Consider the following 21,988-nt stretch of genomic DNA (forward strand, 5'->3'; position numbering starts at 1 on the left):
TATTTTAACGGGAAGCCAACGGATGGAATCCTGACCGCCGGCTTCCCGACTGTTAAATGACAGGTGTTGAGATCCAGACACTTGTCATTTTACCTATGCCGGGAGCCCGACACCTGGCTTACCGAACGAAGGTAAGATGGGCGCCGGGCACGGACAAGCGCAGGGGGGAGGGTTAGGTTAGAGGCTCCCTGGGGCGACTTAGGGTTAGGCACCCCCTGGGAGGGTTAGGGTTAGGCTAGGGGAAGGGGTGGTAAGGGTTAGGCACTCCCGGGGTGTGATTAGGGTTAGGCACCCCCCAGGGAGATTTAGGTTTAGGCAGCGGGGAAGGGAGGTTTAGGCACTTAGAGGGGGTTAGGGTTAGGCACCCCTAAGGGAGGGTTAGGGTTAGGGGGGGTAGGTTAGTTTATACTTACCTTTAGCGCAGTCGGGATCTTCATCTCTGCCGGGCTTCCGCTGTCATACCGATCCCATTTTAACTTAAAGACCGCACAGTGCAGGGGCTGTGTAGGCTATGACCACTGTATAAAACTGCACAGCCCTGACAGTCCGCGTCCACCGCTCATTTGAAATGTTTGGTAGGGAGGGGGGTCATGGCGAGCCACCCCTTGCCCCTTCCCCCCTTCCTTTCGAGGCCGATACCTACTGGAGAACTTTGAGACAATTCCCTATAGGAGTGTTGGATCTTCTAATTTAATACAAGTTAATCACTTCATGTTCATTGTTGTTCAAGTATTAAGGTATTTTTCATACTATCCAGTTTTGCTAGTCGCTCTGCCCTGACAGACTGAGGTTAACTGCAACACTATCTTAATTGTTTCTTAATTTCTATTTTATCTATTGGGATCAAATGTATCTAATTTATGTATGTTGCTAGAGTAACAAGTATGACTGCAGTCAGTTGTATATTAATATTATATGTAAACAAGTGTATTTATATGCTATATAGTACAGCTTTTGGGATATTTATTTATTGGATGCCATTTATAGCGCAGACACTTTATTTTATATATTACTTTTTTGTTGTTGTTGAGGTTTATGCTGGATCCCTCATAAATGTCAGCTGCTTCAAATGACATAGGGGTTTTGTCTGTGTGCAAGCGCATCTGCTTGTTTTTTTCTCTATGACATCATTCACAGACCTATTGTCTGTACACAACCGCCGATACACTATGCAATATGTAGTTCGTCGGCTGATTGAACGACACATCGCATATGTGTTGTGTACCCAGCTTTAGAGCTATCTTCATCCCTTTTAAATTATAATAGTATTAGGCATTTGAATCTGAGTGCAAGAAAAACAATCGACTAGTACTTTTTTGGGGGGATTTTTTATTAAACTAAGGGCCGTATTCAATTAGTTTTGCACCCGCGATAAAGTTCCACCTGCCAAACTTTTCGCCTACATCATGTCTTTTGGCTGTGGAAACTTATCGTGCGCATCCCCGCTATTCGCCGTATTCAATTCCAAAAGACGTGAAAACGGCGAGACGCGAAGTCAGAACAAGCGGAAAGTGGTGTCAGAATCGGGGAAATCAGCCTGAACCACCCCCCCAAAAGATGCAGAAACATTAGGGATCAAACATTAGGGGTCTTTGCACAAGTGGTGAAGAATGGCATAAAGCAGTATTTTTTTTTATAAAATACGTAGTCCTGGCAAATTTTGGGTACCTGAAAATGGGTACTAGCATATTTGAAAGTCTCTAAAGTTAAGTTTTAATAAAAGTGAAATTCCTTTGTCATAAAAGCACCTGCATTCCCCAAAACACTTGGCCCCTTATTAGAGCACCCCCAGAACCTTATTTTGCTAGTTTAAAAAAAAAATATATATTTTATTGTAAGACTGCAATGAACATTACAAAATAGCGGTTAAGAAGTAACATGACATCAACAGGTAGACAGTAATAAACCATAGTAGAGTCCATGAAGAACGTAGAGTCACGAAACTTAAAAGGGGGGAGCACCTGTAGACAACATTTCTTCATTATACCAAGCTGTAAGATGGACTGCAGTACAGAGCATATCTTTGACCAGAGGCGGTAATGTGTGAACATAGGGGAGCCAAGTATCAAAAAACTTCTCTGCTCCTTTATCTTTAGTAAGAGATAACTCCAACCAGTCCATATGGAACAAATCCGATATTCTAGGTTGTAAAAGAGTGAGTGTCAGAGTATCAGCGAGATCCATTGGGATAGGATGATTTTCTTTGCAGCTGCTGCAATCTTTGCTAACAGCAGAAGGGCACCTTTAGAGGGACAAGATGACCCAGACGCTGGCACAATATTCCACATAGCCCACTCAGGTATTCATTCAAAACCAATTCCCAAAGTGGTGGATATATATGTGTGAACCAGGGACCAGAATCTCTGCACCTCCGCACAGGACCACATACAATGCATTAGAGCTGCATCGGGTTGTTTACACTTGAAACAATTAAGAGTTGGTGGAAGCACCTGTAAGGAATCTTAGTTTGGGGGTGACATAAGCGCGATGCAATATTTTGCTAGTTTTTGAAGTTGTCCCCCCCCTTTGTGCTTTTTCACCCCCACAATGAAAGTACTTTTTTGGGGTGTTCTTAAGTTGTTTTTTTTTTTTTTTACGCAGTTGTCCTTTGGGGGGGCTGTCCTTTCTGACCTTTGCACCCCAAAATAAAAAAAATGCACATATTTTCTCCTGCTATTCAGATGTGAATCTTTTTCGCCTATTACATTGAGTTTTCGCAGATGCAAAAAAAATATTCGGAATTGAATACAGAGATAAGTTTCCAACTAGCGAAAAGTGGCAATCGCCGATACTTTTTTGCGTCTCTTGGTTTTTTACCTCTAATTGAATACGGCCCTAAGTCCTACTTGCTAATATAGTGTCTACACCTTTGGATTTTTATCTATCTATCTATTCTATATATCTATAGAGACATATACATATATATAAAGATATGTGATGAGAAAGACAGTAACATTGCAATTCTCTGCTAGGTAGGTTTATATTCGTTATTTGCTCTGTATAACGTGTAAATTACCATTTTATCTGCAGTTCTTAGTAAAATGATAATCACTAGCAGGCGCTATATACACAGCCCGCCACCAGGGAGAGCCTGCTACCCTACTAATTTGCATATGAAAAACAAGAAACGCCCATTAGTAAAGACTGCACCCCTCCCTCTCCCTGTTATCCATGGCAGTAATCCCGCCTCCAATCCGGGGGCCACCGCCCACTTCGTGACGTAGGGGGGCTGCCAGTGGTTGGCGCGCAGGGCACGGAATGGCGGCGGCGCTGGAGATGTTGCTGCAGGAGAGGATCACAGTGGACGAAGTGCTGCGCTGGGTGACCGATACTACGCAGGTATAGCGTCCAGCATCAGTCTTTGCCTCGCCAGCACCAGCGGGGGCCACCTGTGGCGCTTAGGCTGTTGTGTAACTACAAGTCCCAGCATGCCCTGACAGCCCTAGCAGCACATATGAGCTTTTTTTTTAGCTTCACAAGATCTGTAACTTGTTCAATTATCGTGAGCTGTCAGCAGCACCATGTGAGGTATCCATCTCAGACAAGTGGCTCCTAACCTTGGTATGGCTCCCAACCTATGCACATGCCAGTATTACCTATATAAGAATATGCTAATACCCCTTTCACATCGCAATTGGCAGGTCGCACCTGGGATTTGTGCATGCGTCCATCCCGGGCGCGACCCACCTGAGACCCCTTTCAGAATGACGCCATCGCCGCTGAGCTGGCACTTGGAGATCAGCGCAGGCTCTTCCTATGCAGTGAATGGGTCGCCTCAACCCGGGTTACCTGTTCACACCGCACCGCGATCCGGGTTGAACTTGTTCAGCCCTGCTCGCTACCAGAGTTGAAATGCTGGGTCTCTCGACTGCGCAGTAGCCTGGGTTGCCGCACGATCATGAGCAATAACCCGGGTTGTTTGATGGCAGTGTGAAAGGGGTATTAATCGTGTCCTGAGATGGACATGCGCAGTGGCCGCGCACACCCCTTCTCCAAAGGCTCTCGCTGCCGCCATGGAGATGGGATGGATAAGGAGAATGAAGAACCCTGCAGCGCTGGGGTGGGCAGTGGGGTACCGCCGTATGCCTGGTCCATATTACTAGTCTGTAACGTAGGTGGAGATTTATCCAATCCTGGAGAGCGATAAAGTGAAATTGTTGCTCATAGCACAGCCGGTACAATGACAGATGCTGATTGGCTGGTATTTTATCTCTCTCTACATTATCTCTCTCCAAGTTTTAATGTCCCTCATAATCTTGAATGATGTCTCCGTAACCATATGGCGCAGTGACAGCCAGAGTGCGTCACTCCCTGCTAATAATTCCCCACAGCTCCGCAAGCCACGGCCAGGTCCAACTAACTAGTACTGTAAAAAACAGATCTGAGTATGCTTAAAAACTGCTCTACTCTGGCGTGTAATTTTCCATTCAAACATGTTTTTAGTTTTCCAAGGGGTGGCAATCCTTATTAGTTGCAGATGCAGACTCTTCAGTCACAGGTTGACACAGTACCAGCATCTGTGTTATGAAGTAGTCCTCCATGTTCAAAACTATTTTGTTCTTTATCACAATAGTTACATTTCAATGCAAAATTGAAACTTGTTTTTAGATGTATCTCCTGAAAAGCATAAAGTTTGAGCCTCCCCAAATTGTTATTGGTTTGAAAGGTGGTGTGCCAGTCTGGAGGGCCTCATTTATCAACGAGTTTTATTATACACAATGAGATAATACTTGTTGCGTCTGATAATGGTGCTCCAGCCAATCCCAGCTTTCATTTGTTTGAAAACTGACAGTTGGGAGCTGATTGGCTGGAGCACAATTTATCATATGCAACAAGTTTTATCACTCGTTGTGAATGATAAAACTTGTTGATAAATGAGACCGTGAGATCTTTAACAACGGCTATGTTTCGACTCTACAAATATGTTTGTAAGGGAGGTAGTTGAAATCCCAACAGCCGGAATACAGACGGTCACAATGCCGGCGCCAGAATCCCGGTGCTGGCATCTCGACTGTAAAGGTGGGTATCCACTTATAGATATACAAACGAGAGCACGATTGCAACATTGCTGTCGTGCTCTCGTTTGTATATCTAGTGATGTGCCTAGACTGAACGTTCACTCGTTCAGTCCAGGCACATCCCTCATCCCCGCACATGCTGAACCTGACGAGATCGTCAGGTTGACCAGCATGTACGGGTGATGTCGGAAGCGACCAAAACATGCGCGATTTGCAAGCAATTGCACGATAACGACGTCATTATCGTGCAAACGCTTGGTTAAATTGCTAAGTGGATGCCGCCCTTAAGTAGTGGGGTTAGTGGGAGGGTTACAGTTAGGCACTAGGGGGCAGGGCCGACTTGAGGCATGTTCGACCAGTTCGGTCGAACAGGGGCGCCACCCCATAGAGGGTGCACCCCTCCCAGCCATTCCTGATTTTTTATTTTTTCGGGCACTGCCCCGCTGTTCCACCCACGGGACGAAGTGTCCCACGGACATTCGGGATGTTGGGCACCTCCGCAGCCGCGTGGCTGGCCCCCGGAGAAGAGGAATGGATGTCTCTGTGCCAGAATTCTGACCGCCAGGTTACCATGCGCCCCGGCCTCCCGTACCCAAATTGTTTGTAATTGTGATGCTTCATGCCACTGTATTTAGGAGATTCTTAAAAAAGAGAGGTGATTGCCAATGTATTTCTTTCTGGTGAAGTACTTTTATGGATAAATACATCTTAAAACTTGGCCAGTTCTCTTCCAACAAAATTCTATCGAGTTCTGTTTGTAGAAGGCTGGAGAGATTCATTCTTCCAGTGCGGCTCAGTGTGTGGGCCTGATTCAGACCCGCTCGCGAGCGCTGAGCACTCGCAAGCGGGTCGATGGTGCCCTAGTGCGCATGCGCACGACGGAGGGAGCTCCGTCGTGCGCATGCGCGAGATCCGAATAACGACGGGGTAGCCGTCGTTATGGGTCTCGCACCAGAGGGGGTGTGCTGTCGATGGTGAGTGACAGCACGCCCCCTTTGGTGGGTGTGCTGGGGGCGTGGCTGCCAGATGGAGGCGTTCCCAGGGGGAACGCCTACCGTCTGGGTCCGGCCCCACTGACATCACTAGTGATGTCAGTGGGAGTGATTTTGTCTCTGATAGAGCCAAAACCACTCCAAGGCTTGCGGCAGCGAGACCCTACCGCAGGGTCTTGTCGCAAGCCCGATGGTCTTGACCATCGCGACAATCATCATGGACGCTCGCGTAAGCTGTGGGTGGTAACCCACAGCTATGCGAGCGTCCAAAAGGCCGGACGGAAAAAAAAAAACACGCCCTGATTCAGAGCGGGCGCTCGTTCAGAGCGTCCGGCTCTGAATCAAGCCCTGTGTCCCCAAGTTCAGGTGGTTGGGGTGTGTTGGGAAGGTCATGAGATATAGCCATCAAATCATTACAAAGGGACAGACATACTGTACAAACATAGATCAATCACAATTACTACAGAATCACAATTGCAGTCCTTAGCATAATGCGATACTAATTAAAATCTTTTCAAACAACAATAAAACAAAGCTGTAACTAACTTTTACAAAACATTAAAACTTCTGCAGTTAAACTTTGTAATGACCTCTCTATTATGTACGGCGTTAATAAAATACAATTAGACAGTTTTTTTGTTTGACATGAATTTTCAGTGCTGCAATACACAAATGTAACCATTATTTCACACAAAAGCTAAGGGAGAGATTTATCAGAGCTTGGAGAGAGATAAAGTACCAACCAATCAGATTCTGTCATTTTTCTAGCACAGCCCATAAAATGACCATTAGAAGCTGATCGGTTGATACTTTATCGTTCTCCAAGCTTTAACAACTCAACCCTTAAGGTGCCATAGGGCTAGATGTGTTAAGCCTTGGAGCTTAGTAAAGGGGTCTATGCAGGAGCATTTCTAGAGAGGAGGGGGCCCGTGTGCAGTCTCCGACACAGGCCCCCTCATCTGCGGCCGGCAGCTCACTGAGCTGTGCGCGGCCAGTGCCGGAGTTATAGACTCTGGGCACTAGAGTGTGCCCGGAGTCTATAGTGTATGCACAGATCACCGGGAAAATGGCCGCGGCGGCCATCTTCCCTGTACTGCGCATGCGCAAACGACGGGAAAATGGTAGCCGTGGCCATTTTCCAGTCGTTTTACAGCACCGGACCCCCACGCCGATGTGGGACTCCGTAGAGGTAAGTAATATTATGGGTGCAGGGAGTGCGGTGCGGGGCCCCCCTGGACCCAGGGACCCGTGTTCCCTGCACCCATTATAGATACGCCCCTGGGTCTATGTACTAAGCCGTGGATGGAGATAAAGTACCAACCAATTAGCGCCTAACTGTAATTTATCAAACACATCTTGTAAAGTGACAGGAGCTGATTGGTTAGTACTTTAGCTCTCTCAGTACATAGACCCCAAAGTGTTTGAAGTATCGAGCAGTGGAGAAGTTGCCTATAGCAATCAATCAGCTTTGAGGAAACATTTATCAAGTACATTCTATAAATGATAGATAGATAGATGCTGATTTGTTTTTATGGATAAACTTCTCCATGCTTTACACCGCTTGATGTAACCAATCGGCTCCTGTCACTTTACATGCTATTTGAAAAATGACAGGAGCTGATTGGTTGGTACTTTATCTCTCTCCAAGGCTTGATGCATCTCCCCGCACAGTTTAACATGGGCCATACATCTACAGCCCGATACCCCGTTCTCGATTGGTGATTAAAACCGGTGACCCGTTGTCATCTCTAATCGTCGATCAGTCAGCAGATCATGAAAAAAACTGCATGGTAATATCCCAGACTCACCGATCCTGCTCTTTGTGGTTGGGATCAGCGTATCAAGGATTTCCAACATGTTTAGATTTCCCTGGTGTCAGCAGAATGGGGAATTGGGGCAATACATTGCAGATGTACGGGTCCCATTACACTGAAACCTGTATACATGGGGCCTTATTGTAAGTCTGATGCAGCTCATTATATGGCCTCAAATAGTGAGGCTTAGCGTCTCATGGGAGGTCCTGGGAGTGTAACTATGACACACTGCTTTTCTGACACGCATTTACAGGGAAGGGAAGCGTGTTTCTGATGGGTCTCTTGCACCCAGCATAAAGTGGCTACTGATACTAATGATGACTGTTGTGGGCGTAAATACAGCGGGTGGTGTGGCTTCCTGATCGTAGCCGTATGGAATATTTTGCATATAATTTCAGACCAATATGGTTCCATTAAATTAGATGCGAGAGGGGCGAGCTGCCGGTTATTCATCTTGCCCCCTCGTGGCACGATCTTGTCTCAAAGCTACTGTAAGGGCCTAATTCAGCTGGATGCAGATTCCCGATTATCGTGAATCTGCGCACGCGCAAATCGGGTCTGCATACATGTATGGAGTTCGGCAGCAGACTGTCTGTGATTTACAGTTTGCTACCATCTCTGGGCTGGAAGAGGGCGGCGACGGCCTCTGTTTACCATAACGGAAGCATGTCGCAGCCATTGGGGGTGAGGGAAAAGGCCAGGATCTCCTGATGGATGGCTAATGGACATTTCCTGGCCTCTTTTCAGCATCTGCGGCGGGGGCTTGCGTTACCCCATGGTGACTCAGCCGGCCAAGGATCACGCAGATGGTGTGAAGCTGCGTCCTTGTACGTAGCTCGGATCAGTAATGCATGCAGGAGACCTGACTCCTCGTGCCGCATTATGCAGGAGGCTTGACGTGTCCTGCTGCATTACCATATTAGCAAGAAAGGAATTGCAAAGCTGCTAGTGAGCATCTGTGCAATACCGTCCTCTGCTGAATTAGGCCCCAAGTGCGGAGAGTCTAATTTAATCAACCCCTAAGTGTCCATAGGGCAAAATGCGATGGATTGCTTGATCAAAAATGGAATTGGTGATCCTTGATCCCCTGTATATATTTTTTTTTTTCCTTTTAGGAGTGTCCTGTTAATTCCAGTCTTGCCTCGCTTTACTTGCTTCGAAAAGACTTTGCTCCCTTTCTGCTCAACTTTCTACGAGAACAGACCAGTCAGATATTGAGCAATGGCCCATCTACTCCAGCAAAAACACCCAACGCCAAGGCTGGTTCAAAAACCATTAGTACTGGTACCCAAAGAACGGTACCTGAGAATAGATCCGGCAACTTGTCTGGGCAGCGGGGCAGCCGAATGCAGCTTTTTCCTCCAACCTCCGCTTACTCTAATGCTTCGGATGTTTCCGTCCTGTCTTCCCACTCCACCTCCAGCGACTCCTCTCTTATGAGCAGGTCAAACTTGACAAACTGTTCGAGTAGAACTTCTTTTTTAAAAAATAGTCCAAATTCGAGCTGCAGCCCTTACCACGGGGAAAAGCGATCAGCACAGAAATCAAATCTTGGGAACTTTATAGTGTTCACACCAGAAATACAGACGCCTAGACGAGGCCGGAAAAAGAACCATTCTAGTCGTCACCTTTCTAAAGATCTGAGCTTAAGATCAATTGAAGACGAGCTGCAAGGAGAAAACACTTCATGGAGTGCAAACAGGAGAAAGCAGGTGCTAAATGCTAGCAGCTCTCCCATTACTCAACAGATAAATCTGAACAACTTGGAGGAATTTCCTCCTGTGGGTGCGTCCTGTGACTCCTCAAGGTATGGAAATATTACTTTCTCTCACAGATTTTGTAATGCAAATACCGAAAGGTAAACGTTCACCTTCTTAGCAGGCTCCTGCCTTCAGAACTTGTCCTACCTTTTCCAGTCTCCCTTGAGCAGTTCCCTCTCTGTTGGTAATACACATGGGTAAGGCATTCCTAATCCTAACCCTCCCACTAGTGCCCAACCCTTACCCGCCCCTGTACCCCAAACCTCCCGCCTGCACTCAAACCCCAATGTTGACAGTCTGACAATGTTGACGTTTTATTTGTCGACATCGGCTGTTGATGTTGACATTGTTACTGTCGACCTTTTGACTACATCCCCTTTCAATAATATACATTATTGAAATACCTTTTTCCTTCACCTCCATGGCTGCTTACACAATGTATAATGCTGTGTTTCTCTAACATACCAGACTTTTCCTACATTGATGCGCACAATGCTAATGCTATTTCTTTATTAAATAGGTATTTTTAGTTTATTATTACATTTGTCTGTATTATTTATATTCTTTTTTTTATAATTTTTTTTCCCCAGCAAATCAAAACCTAGCAGAAGGATCAACCCTACTCCAATCAATGATGTACATTCTAAGTCCGGGCTGTGTTTCACCTCCACTCCGATCGGCTCGACTAGCATTTGCCGCAATCGCACAGCGACAGACGTGTTTACCAGCGTTCAGGAAGGCACCCGCACCCCTTACGTAGGAAGCTTGCGCGAGGAGAGGGAGATATTGCGCAAAGAAATGTAATGTCATTTTATGTACAACAGCTATACTTACCATGTTTGTTGTGTATTTTGTGGTGGAGCTGACTCTTTGTGTGTATTACAAAGCCCCACAGTTAAAATATACCTCACTAGTGAGTTGTTGTTTTTTTGTAGTTTTTAGCAACTATGTACAGATGTCTCGTGTGTGTGTGTGTGTGTGTGTGTGTGTGTGTGTGTGTGTAAAAAATAAATAAATAAAAAAATTCCCGTTATTGCTAATTTTATTATCCACTAAGGGCTTTAGCTAGTTGATGCATTATGTTTAGCTGTATTGTTGTGTAGTATTCTGGCCTCTCCTTTATACAGATTAGTTTACTTTACTTATTCATTATTTTGTAGCACCAAACTGCAGCAGCATGCCTCCTCTCCGGTGGTGTTGGATCCCATCACTCCCACCAAGCAGAGTTACAGCCGGACAACCAGTGTTTCTTCAGATATGATTACTTTTGCTGACCCTGACAAGGTTTCTGGTAGGAAACAGCTGGGGGTCCTTGCTGAGCTCTATTCAGCCTTCATCACAAGTATGTTCCCTTCCATATCTATTGCTTTATACTCACAATATTTACAAAGGTGTCATTATAATCATATTGTGTCTTTAACCACTTAACTGGCAAACTTTTTTTTTTTTCCATAAACCGCTCTGAAATTTTTTTCTTTTTTTTTTTCTTTTTATGATTGAATTGGGTCAAGAACATTTATTTGATACTTATCCAACACTATTTTTTTTTTTATATACTTCATCCACTAGGGGACACTGGAGAAATTATACTGGGGTGTAGAGTGGAGCCTTGGCACTTAAAATTTCTAGAGAAGTGTAGCTGGCTCCTCCCCCTCTATACCCCATCTGACCCAGTTTAGATTTGTGCCCAAGGGAGCCCGATGCACCTTTGGGCTGTCTCCAGCCTTTTTATGTTATTTTACTTTATTTACTATCCCACGGACCATCCTCTGAGGACTACACAGGCAGACTGCAAGCTGCTGCAGTCTGCCTACACCGTGGGAGCCGCCGGAGAGGACCCACCACGGCTTACTGAGGCCAGTGTCTGGGTCCTTGGCAGCAGGGTCTTCAGATGGATGCGCTGGATGGGCCTAACTGTGTCTCAGAGCTCCCAATTGGCCCTCGGCTATCCTGCAGTTCTGAGAGGAAGGACAGCCCCTTCTTCTGGCGTGCTTCCACATGTGGACAGCGCCATTTTCTCAAGCACCGCTGATCACCTCCAGCGCTGCACACAGGTAGCAGCTACCTGCTCCCGCCAGCATGTGCCAGAGACTCCATACACAAGAGCCGTGAGTTGCACTGCGGGTGTCTGCTGAGTGCGGGGCATAGCCTCTGTATATGTGTGACTTGCTACCTGTGTAGAAACAATATTTCATACCTCTGTATTCCTCACTATACAGACACTGTATGTGTGCTATCTTTTAGTACTATTCTGTGTACTACATATGTTCTGTGTGCAAACATTATCTCTGCAGGCTGCATACTTTAGATTGTGTTTTCTGTGTACTGTCTGAGACCAAACCCTGTCTGTCTGCTGTATACTCAGTTTTCTCTCTGTGTGCACGATGGCAAGGAAGGAGTCTACTTCTGACAATGGTACTACCCAGAAGGTGTTTGCTTGCACTAGGTGCAAGAAGAAATTTCCACACGCTCAGAGGGCGGGGCAATGTGTGAATCTTGTGAGTCTGAGGGCTCAGCCCGTTTCTTCGCTTTAGCAGGTGTCGTGTCTGAGCTGTCTCATGAGTTGGCAGCCTCCCGTAGGGAACAGGAGTCCGAGATCCAGTACTGTTTTTGCCTCCTTCACAAGTGGCTGAGCCGGCTTGGGTTGAAGCGATAACCCCCTCTGTTGGGGGGTTAGTACAGATCATGGGGTCCTCTTCCAGAAATTCAGGGAGTTCCTCACGACATCCATCAAGAAAGAAACTTAAGTCTGAGGATGGATCGGGCACTGGGCCTGATTCAGAGCCGGACGCTCTGACCAGAGTGCTCGCTCTGAATCAGGGCCCTCCTACCTATTCTTGGAGCGCCCTCTTGGACGCTCGCATAGCTGTGGGTTACCACCCACAGCTTATGCGAGCGTCCATGATGATGGTCGCGATGGTCAAGACCATCGCGACCATCGGGCTTGCGACGAGACCCTGCGGTAGGGTCTCGCTGCCGCAAGCCCTGGAGTGATTTTGGCTCTCAGAGCCAAAATCACTCCCACTGACATCACTAGTGATGTCAGTGGGGCCGGACCCAGATGGTAGGCGTTCCCATGGGAACGCCTCCATCTGGCAGCCACGCCCCTGGCACGCCCACCAAAGGGGGCGTGCTGTCACTCACCATCAACAGCACGCCCCCTTTGGTGCGAGACCCCGAGCGACGTCGTGCGCATTTAGGCACCATCGACCCGCTTGCGAGCATACAGCGCTCGCGAGCGTGTCAGAATCGGGCCCACTGATTGCTCCTCCCAGAGAAGGTGAGGTGGTGGAGGACATGGAATTGGAGGATTCCTCACCGCAGGAGGCAGATATTGGTACCCAGGGGATAGAATCCCTCATCCTAGCAGTCTGTCAGGTCCTTAAGTTTTCTGACTCTGAGACTGTGAAGTTTTAGGATACCTCCTTATTTGGTAAGAAGAGATTTGCCGTTACTTTTTCCGCATCCCATCAGTTAGAACAGCAGCTGTCGGTGGCCTGGAAATATCCAGATAAGAAGTTCCAGATGTCCAGGCGTTTCCTTACACTATACCCTGTTCCGTCAGCTGACAGTCAAGTGGGAGACTCCATCTCTGGTGGATCCACCGGTATTGCGTCTTTCCAAAATGACGACACTGCCTGTCCAGGGGGCCACATCCTTGCAGAATAGATCAGATAGGAAATTGGAGACAACCCAAAAATCCATGTATATGGCAGCAGGATTTTTACTTACCTCAGTCAGTGCATGGTTAAATAAGGCAGTTGAGAAATGGGCGCAACTGTTGGTCGAGGGCCTGCGATCAAATATACAGTGAGCTGACTTGATCCTCCTAGCTAAGCATATTAGGGAATCTTCTATTTACCTGGGTGATGTCTCCATGAACGTTGGCAGGTAGGTTCCAAGATCTCTGCTTCGGTGGTGGTCGCGCGCCGCGCTCTCTGGCTTCAGGCCTGGCAGGCCGATGCAGAATTTAAGCGGGCTCTGTAGAGGCACTTCCGTTCTCGGGGATGTCTTGTTTGGTCCACAACTGGGCAAGTGGATTGCTGCGGCCATAGGTGGCAAGAGTACTATCTTGCTTTCAACCGTCGGTCCTACTCTGGGCCTACCTTCTTTTCGTTTCGGGCCCCTCCCTGGTTTCAAGCCAAAACCAGAGATGCCTCATCTGCGGCTAGAGGTGGAAAGTCCAGAGGTCGGCAACCAGGCCCTGCCCGTTGTCCGGACCCCAAGCTTGCAGAAAAGCCGATAGCATGACTTTCTCCCGTCCCACCTGGGGGCCCCCATGGTGGGTGCCCACCTGTTCAAGGAAGTTTGGTCCTGGACTTTGGTTGGATATTTGGGTTCAAAATCTTGTATCCCACTGATACAAAATAGTTAGTTTGTTTCTCCTCACCCAGTTCGATTTATTTATTTTTTTACTTTACTACAGGACTACTGGTCTCTGTCCAGAATTAGATGGTGTTGCAGCAGGCAATAGCCAACCTTCTTGTTTATTCCGGTCCCACTGCACCAGCACACTCAGGGTTTTTATTTAACCTGTTTGTGGTTCCGAAGCCAGACGTTCAGTCCAGCCTATTTTGAATCTGAAATCATTAAATTATTTTTTAACATTTTATTGGTTCAAGATGGAATCCCTACATTCTGTGTTAGTGGGTCTGGGGCTGCAGAATTCCTGATGTCTTTGGACATCCGAGTTGCTTACCTCCACTTTCCAATCAGGGAACCACATCATGCGTTCCTTCGATTTGCTATTCGAGATTCTCATCCGTTTCAGGCGCTGCCTTTTCATTCTCTCCTCAGCACCCCGGGTCTTTGCCAATGTGATTGCTGTGATGATTGCACTTCTCTGGTTCCTGGGGGTGACAATTGTCCCTTACCTTGACGACCTTGTCATCAAGGCTCAGTCAGCGGGTAAACTTAATAATCAGATTTCCTTGACGCTCCAGGTTCTCATCCAGCATGGCTGGATTGTCAACTTCCAGAAGTCCAACCTGGTGCCATCCCAGCATCTCCAGATTCTAGGCATGATTCTGGACACCAACCCTGCAGTGAGTGTTCCTCCCATCGGGCAAGGTCCAAGAGATTTAGGAATTGGTCAGGATGGTTCTCAAGCCAAAGAAGATGTTAGTTCACCTTTGCATTTGCCTGCTAGGCAAGATGGTGGTGTCTTTCGAGGCAGGTTCTATTCCAGACCTCTTCAGTTGGCCCTTCTATCTCTGCTTTGGTGGCTTCATACTTATCACTTCATGGCAGGTCACCGCTTCGGCACCTGGAATTAGGTCCCCCTGACCATGGACGCCAGCCTACATGGCTGTGGTGCGGTGGTACTCGAAAGCCAATTTCAAGGTCGCACCATCAATGTGCTGAAGCACAAGACGTTCTACAATGCCCTTTTAGAAGGGACTGCCAATCCAAGTAGTCAGACAACGCCATGGCATTCATCAATCGGCTAGGGGGAACGTGGAGTCGTATGGCCATGAAAGACTCCAATCGCATTCTACAACAGGCAGAAAGACATGCCATGGCCATCTCTGCCATGTTCATACCAGGAGTTGAGAACTGGGAGGTGGACTATCTCAGTTGCTAGGGAATGGGCCCTTCATCTGGAGGTGTTTTCGCAACTGGTTAGGCATTGGGGCAGACTGCAGTTAGACTTCATGGCCTCTCGGCGGAATCACCAGCTGCCAAGTCCACAATGGCCATCCTGGTGGCTCCAGATCGGCTTCGTCCGAGCGTGGTACTTGGACCTTCTGCTGCTTCTTGCAGACAAGCTGTGGCTTTTACCTTTCAGGCCGGATCTTCTTCAGCAGGGTCCATTCGTGTACTTAAACTTACCGTGGCTGCATTTAACAGGGTGGTTGTTGAGGCCGCAATCTTAAGATGCAAGAGTGTCCCTGAAGCAATGATTCCCACCATTCTTCGGGCTTGGAAGCTGATGACGTCCGCCCACTACCATCGTATTTGGAAGTCTTACGTGGCATGGTGGGAGGGGCGTGGATTCTCCACTACTTCCTTCTGGCTACCCTGTCTCCTTTTCTTCTTGCAAGTAAGTCTGGACCCTGTTCTTCGTCTGGTGTTGCTGAGGGTACAAGTGTCTGTCTTGTCTGTTCGTCTTTCAGCGCTGCTTGGCCCTGATTCCTAAGCTTCAGGGCATCCTTCTGGTTCAGCCGCCTACAACCCCTTGGGATCTTAACCTAGTGTTGACTTTCCTACAATCGGATGTGTTTGAACCTTTTGGATGTGGACCTCAGTTTCCTGTTCTGGAAGACTGTTCTCCTGTTGGCTTTGGCTTCAGCTCGGGGGGTGTTGGAGCTTGGGGCATTATCCTGTCACTCTCCATATCTTTATCTTCCATGACGATCGAGCCAAGTTTCGCACAGAGCTGACTTTTTTGCCGAAGGTGGTCTCCGCCTTCCACGTAAACCAACCTATTGTGGTCCCTGTACTGTCGGTTGACAGTGCATCTTCTCAATCGCTGGACGTCATTCGGGCTCTCCGCATCTATGTTGCCTGGACAGCGGCTTTGTGAAAATAGGATTATTATTTGTGCTTCATGATGGTACCAGATGTGGTCGGTCCGCCTCCAAGCAGACTCTTGTCAGGTGGATCCGTATGGCTATCCGTCAGGCTTACATGGCCAGTTCTAGGCCTCCACGTATTTCCATCTCGGCACACATGCTCGATTGATACCTCTCAGAGTTGCGAGGTGCGTCTGCTTACCAGCCCTGCCGTGCGGCTACTTGGTCCACGGTACACACGTTTGTAATGTTTTACCATTTTAACACTTTTACAACTTTGGATGCAGGGTTTGGCCATGGGGTTTTGCAGGCTCCTCAGCGCTCTCCCACCCGGGAGGGTAGCTTTGGGACATCCCTAGTGAAATCGCTCCAGTGTCCCCTAGTGGATGAAGGAGAAAACAGCATTTTGGTACTAACCAATAAATCCCTTTCTCCTATCCCATAGTGAACACTGGATTGCCCGCTCAGCGCTGCATTCCTGCCATTGTTCCGTTGTGTCTGGCTGTATGAGTGCATGTTGATGTCTGCAGTGTGTTTGATAATTTTTTCTACTTCTGTTCCGGTCCTCGGACAGTCTTATTGTTGGTTCCTTCTTTTCAGTGTTTCTTCCTTTATTGTCTCTGCTCTCCGTCTCCACTCGGTCTCGGGTTTGCTAAACTAGGTCAGGTGGGCTATAGAGGGGGAGGAGCCAGCTACACGTCTAAAGAAATTTAAAGTGCCAAGGCTCCACTCTACACCCGTCTAAACCCCAGTGCAATTGCTCCAGTGTCTCCTATGGAATCGGAGGCAAGTGGTTAAAGATGTGTTCTCACTGATGGCTTTAAACTTCTTACTTTATTTCTACTGGTTTATTGTAGATATTTGTGAAGTGGCTTATTAAATTGAACATCTATTTAACCTCTTCCCCTTGTGTGTAAATCCTGTCACTCGTCTGAGCTCTGAATGAGAAGATCTGTGCCCAGTTAGACCACACATGCTAACCAGTACTGTTGGCTTAAGACAACACACTGTCCTTTTGTGGTTATTGGTTGACCAGAACTTCTCCCAGTCATATGTTCAGTACATCTGTTGTACAAATGAATACTGACAAATTGGCTTTCACAAATGAGCAATTGTGGGCATCATTGTTATCTCCATTGTTAAACTTCATTGATCCTGGAACCTCAACCTTATTAAATCATCTTCCTTAATGATAGTACTATGTTCAGGTGTTCCTCCTCTCTGACCACCACAGTTTTCTGTATTTAGCATTGTTTTAGAACTGACATACAGCCAGGACATTCACCGGTCACCTTCGCCACTGCTCTGATTTCTCCATAGCACGAGAAGTTGGATACAGCAGCTCTTAAGACGTTAGTTAGACCCGTTGTGTTGGTGTTCTCCTTCTACAGAGTGAGCGAGCAATGCCAAAAGGTGATCAAAAGAGGTTCTCGCTAAACGCACTTAAGCTGTGACTCTATTAAATAGAGCAAATGATGGGTAAAGGGAAAGACCCCGACTAAAGTACTAAAACTGGTAAGTGGGGGATTTGCTGAAGCTAGTAAATAAAGAGGAAAAATCTTCAATGCTATGCACATTAGTTTGTGTGACTAAGTAGAAGATAGATAACTTGGGTCAATAATGATGATCCATATATGCTTCTCCTTCCTTATTCATTGCAGAAAATCTTGTGCCAAATATTTTTCTGGAGCTTTTCTTTGTTGTGCAACTGCTCACATCCAGGGCACCGGCAAACAGTGATGATCGGGACTGCGACCCGGAGAACACCAGAGGAGTTAAAGGTGAGTGGCCCCTCTGCCTTGGTAATCAACACTAGACCAATTAGAAGTTCTTACATTGTGGGGAAGATTGTGGATGCCATTTTGTTCCTCACAGTGCCCAGGCTGGGACTAGAGCAGGGGTGGGGAACCTTTTTTTCTGCCGAGGGCCATTTTGATATACAGTCAGGTGCATAAATATTGGGACATTTTACAGAATTTTCATATTTTGGCCTCTATTCACCACCACAATGGCTTTGAAATGAAACAAACAAGATGTGCTTTAACTGCAGACTTTCAGATTTAATTTGAGGGTAATGACATCCAAATCAGGTGAACGGTGTAGGAATTACAACGGTTTCTATATGTGCCTCCCACTTTTTAAGGGGCCAAAAGTAATGGGACTATCAACTCAAAAGCTATTTCATGGACAGGTGTGGGCTATTCCCTCGTTATTTCATTATCAAGTAAGCAGGTAAAAGGTCCTGGAGTTGATTCTAGGTGTGACATTTGCATTTGGAATCAGTTGCTGTCGACTCTCAATATGAGAACCAAAGAGCTGTCACTATCAGTGAAGCAAGCCATCATTAGGCTGAAAAATCAAAACAAACCCATCAGAGAGATAGCAAAAACATTAGGTGTGGCCAAATCAACTGTTTGGAACATTCTTAAAAAGAAAGAACGCACTGGAGAGCTCAGCAACACCAAAAGACCCGGAAGACCACGGAAAACAACTGTGGTGGATGACAGAAGAATTATTTCCCTGGTGAAGAAAAACCCCTTCTCAACAGTTGGCCAAATCAAGAACACTCTCCAGGAGGTAGGTGTATATGTGTCAAAGTCAACAATCAAGAGAAGACTTCACAAGAGTGAATATAGAGGGTTCACCACAAGATTTAAACCATTGGTGAGCCTCAAAAACAGGAAGACAAGATTAGAGTTTGCCAAACAACATCTAAAAAAGCCATTACAGTTCTGGAACAACATCCTATGGACAGATGAGACAAAGATCAACTTGTACCAGAGTGATGGGAAGAGAAGAGTATGGAGAAGGAAAGGAACTGCTCATGATCCAAAACATACCACCTCATCAGTGAAGCATGGTGGTGGTAGTGTCATGATGTGGGCATGTATGGCTGCCAATGGAACTGGTTCCCTTGTATTTATTGATGATGTGACTTCTGACAAAAGCGGCAGAGTGAATTCTGAAGTGTTTCGTCCAATATTATATGCTCATATTCAGTCAAATGCTTCAGAACTCATTGGACAGCGCTTCACAGTGCAGATGAACAATGACCCGAAGCATACTGCAAAAGCAACCAAAGAGTTTTTTTAAGGCTAAAAAGTGGAATGTTATGCAGTGGCCAAGTCAATCCCCTGACCTGAATCCGATTGAGCATGCATTTCACTTGATGAAGACAAAACTGAAGGGAAAATGCCCCAAGAACAAGCAGGAACTGAAGACATTTGCAGTAGAGGCCTGGCAGAGCATCACCAGGGATGAAACCCAGCGTCTGGTGATGTCTATGCGTTCCAGACTTCAGGCTGTAATTGCCTGCAAAGGATTTGCAACAAAGTATTAAAAAGTGAAAGTTAGATTTAGGATTGTTTAGTTTGTCTCATTACTTTTGGCCCCTTAAAAAGTTGGAGGCACATATAGAAACCGTTGTAATTCCTACACCGTTCACCTGATTTGGATGTAATTACCCTCAAATTAAATCTGAAAGTCTGCAGTTAAAGCACAACTTGTTTCATTTCAAAGCCATTGTGGTGGTGAATAGAGGCCAAAATATGAAATTTTTGTCAATGTCCCAATATTTATGCACCCGACTGTATATAACATTATTTGTGGGCCCGGTCCAGGCCACGCCCCTTTCCGTGTGACGTCACACGGCAGCGGGGCCATAATCGCCGTGATTACAGCAATGCCCGGAGCATCGTGAGGATGCACCGGGCAGCTGTAAGGGCAGCAGTGTGACCATCTGAAGCGTCCTAAGGACGCTACAGGTAGCACTGCTGCATAGATTCTGGCTGCAGGGTGCCGTTCCAGGCACCCTGCTAGCCAGATGAGGCTAGCAGAAAAAAGCTCAGAGGGCCAGACCAAATGATTCCGGGGGGCCTTATACGGCCTCCGGGCCTGAGGTTCCTCATCCCTGCTTTAGGGCGTCTTGTTAGAAGCGGCTATTTCCATAAATGGGAAAATGAAATTGTTATATTTTTCTGTAATCGGATGTGAAAACGAGGGTTCTATGAAAGATAATTACAGGATTTCCAGTTGTTGTTGCAATTTTTTTTTTTTTTTTACCCCTTCGTGATGTGGCATATCCTATGTTTTCATCACCAGATTATCTGTATACTGTATATAAAATGAATTGGTCTGCTTGTATATCTGTCCGGTTATGCAATCAGGCACCCCTGCACCGATTTGAATGGAACCATCGCGAGGTGGTCCATTTTGATCCAGGCAAGGTTTTAGGTGGGGTTGAGGTCCCAGTCGGACCTCCCGTTGGTGTACGCTGGGCAGAACTTTGACCGAGGGAGCCTTTTCTGAGTCTTCCACTGGATGGATTTGGACAACATCATATAGTTTGAACGAAAACTTCACAGAGTGGTAACATTGGATCCCAGAAGTAATACTAGGGGGTTAAGGTCACATTCGGACCTCCTGTTGTACGCTGGGCAGAACTTTGACCCGGAGAGCCTGTTCTGGGCCTTTCACTGGAATGAGTAATAGCATAAAATATTTTTTATCGAATAAAATATATCACACCATGAAATCTAATAAACTGGACAATCCTATTGATCTTAACTTACTCAGTATACAAGGGACTTTCGGTTACATAATCTCCATTAGAAAGAATGTCTAAATCGTTTGTTACAAAGTAACAAAGTCCCCACCGTTAATATCCCTAAGGATGGGGGACGTTCCTGAGCAGAAAGGAGAATCCGACGCCCAAAGGAAGCATCCTGAGAGGCAAAGGTATCAAAGGCGTAGAACCTGAGAAAGATGTGGACGGAAGACCATGTGGCCGCCTTGCTCAATTGTTCAGCAGAAGCACCACGTCGAAGCGCCCACGAGGGTCCCGCAGACCGAGTAAAATGAGCTGTAACCCTGTATGGAACAGAAAGATTAGCTTGCGTGTAGACCTGAGAGATTGTCATGCGGAGCCATCGAGCAAGAGTCTGTCTGTTAGCTGGCCAGCCTCGCTTGTGGAAGAGATACAACACAAAAAGAGAATCTGATTTCCTCAAGGAATTTGTGCGATTCACGTAGATCCGAAGAGCACGAACCACATGCAAGGAAGCTTCACCTGCAGAAAGATCCGAGGACTTGGAAGGATGGAACCGCAATCTCTTTATTCAAATGGAACTGGAATACCACTTTAGGGAGGTACCCAGCCCTAGTACAGAGGACAGCTCTGTCCAGATGAAAGATCAAGAATTATTATTAGAATGGGGGGAGCGACATGAGAGCGTTGTGAAATCAGATACCCTGTGGGCAGAGGAGATAGCGAGGAGAAAGAGCGTCTTCGCTGTCAGCGACTTGAGGTCTACAGAGTCCAGAGGTTCAAACAGAGTAGCTTGTAGAGCCCTGAGAACAAAGGACAAATCCCACGGAGCTACTGGAGGGACAGAATGAGGTTGAAGACTTGAGTACCCTCTGAAAGAATGTTCTAACATCAGGAAGGGGAGCTATCCTTCGCTGGAACCATATTGACAGAGCAGAAACAACTCTAAGGGATGCAAAGTGGAGACCAAGGTCTAGGCCAGCCTGGAGAAAGGTAAGCACCTGGGAGACCCTAAAAACTGTAGGGTCATAGCCTCTGGGGGAGCACCAAACTCTGTAATAGATGCGAGCTGAGGCAGTCTTATGTCCCCTCAGCATTGTCTGGACCACAAAGTGAGAGAAACCCTTGGCTCTTAAGAGGGATGACTCAACCACGCCATAAAAGACAGACGAGGTAGGTCCGTGTGCCGGCAATGACCCGGTGCTAGTAGATCCTGCCATAGAGGCAGTGGAAATGTCTATAAAGAGACTCTGTAGGTCGGCGAACCAATGTCGCCTGGGCCAGGCCGGAGCTATTAGTATCACTGTGCCACCTTCTTGCTTGAACTTTCGAAACACCCTTGG

General features: G+C 46.8%; 1 protein-coding gene across 1 annotated transcript in view; it reads left to right on the forward strand.

Moving 5' to 3' along the window:
* Positions 1-3,250: 3,250 nt before the first annotated feature.
* CDAN1 (codanin 1) overlaps positions 3,251-21,988 on the forward strand; it is a 101,673-nt gene continuing 82,935 nt past the window's right edge. The window contains exons 1-5 of the mRNA XM_088471261.1: positions 3,251-3,339; positions 8,940-9,631; positions 10,175-10,384; positions 10,745-10,926; positions 17,761-17,880. Coding sequence (XP_088327387.1) covers positions 3,259-3,339; positions 8,940-9,631; positions 10,175-10,384; positions 10,745-10,926; positions 17,761-17,880 — 1,285 coding nt within the window. The 5' untranslated portion in view covers positions 3,251-3,258. The remainder of the gene's footprint in view (positions 3,340-8,939; positions 9,632-10,174; positions 10,385-10,744; positions 10,927-17,760; positions 17,881-21,988) is intronic.

Source organism: Taudactylus pleione, unplaced genomic scaffold, assembly GCF_031769625.1.
Source record: "Taudactylus pleione unplaced genomic scaffold, aTauple2 ptg000113l, whole genome shotgun sequence".
NCBI lineage: Eukaryota > Metazoa > Chordata > Amphibia > Anura > Myobatrachidae > Taudactylus > Taudactylus pleione.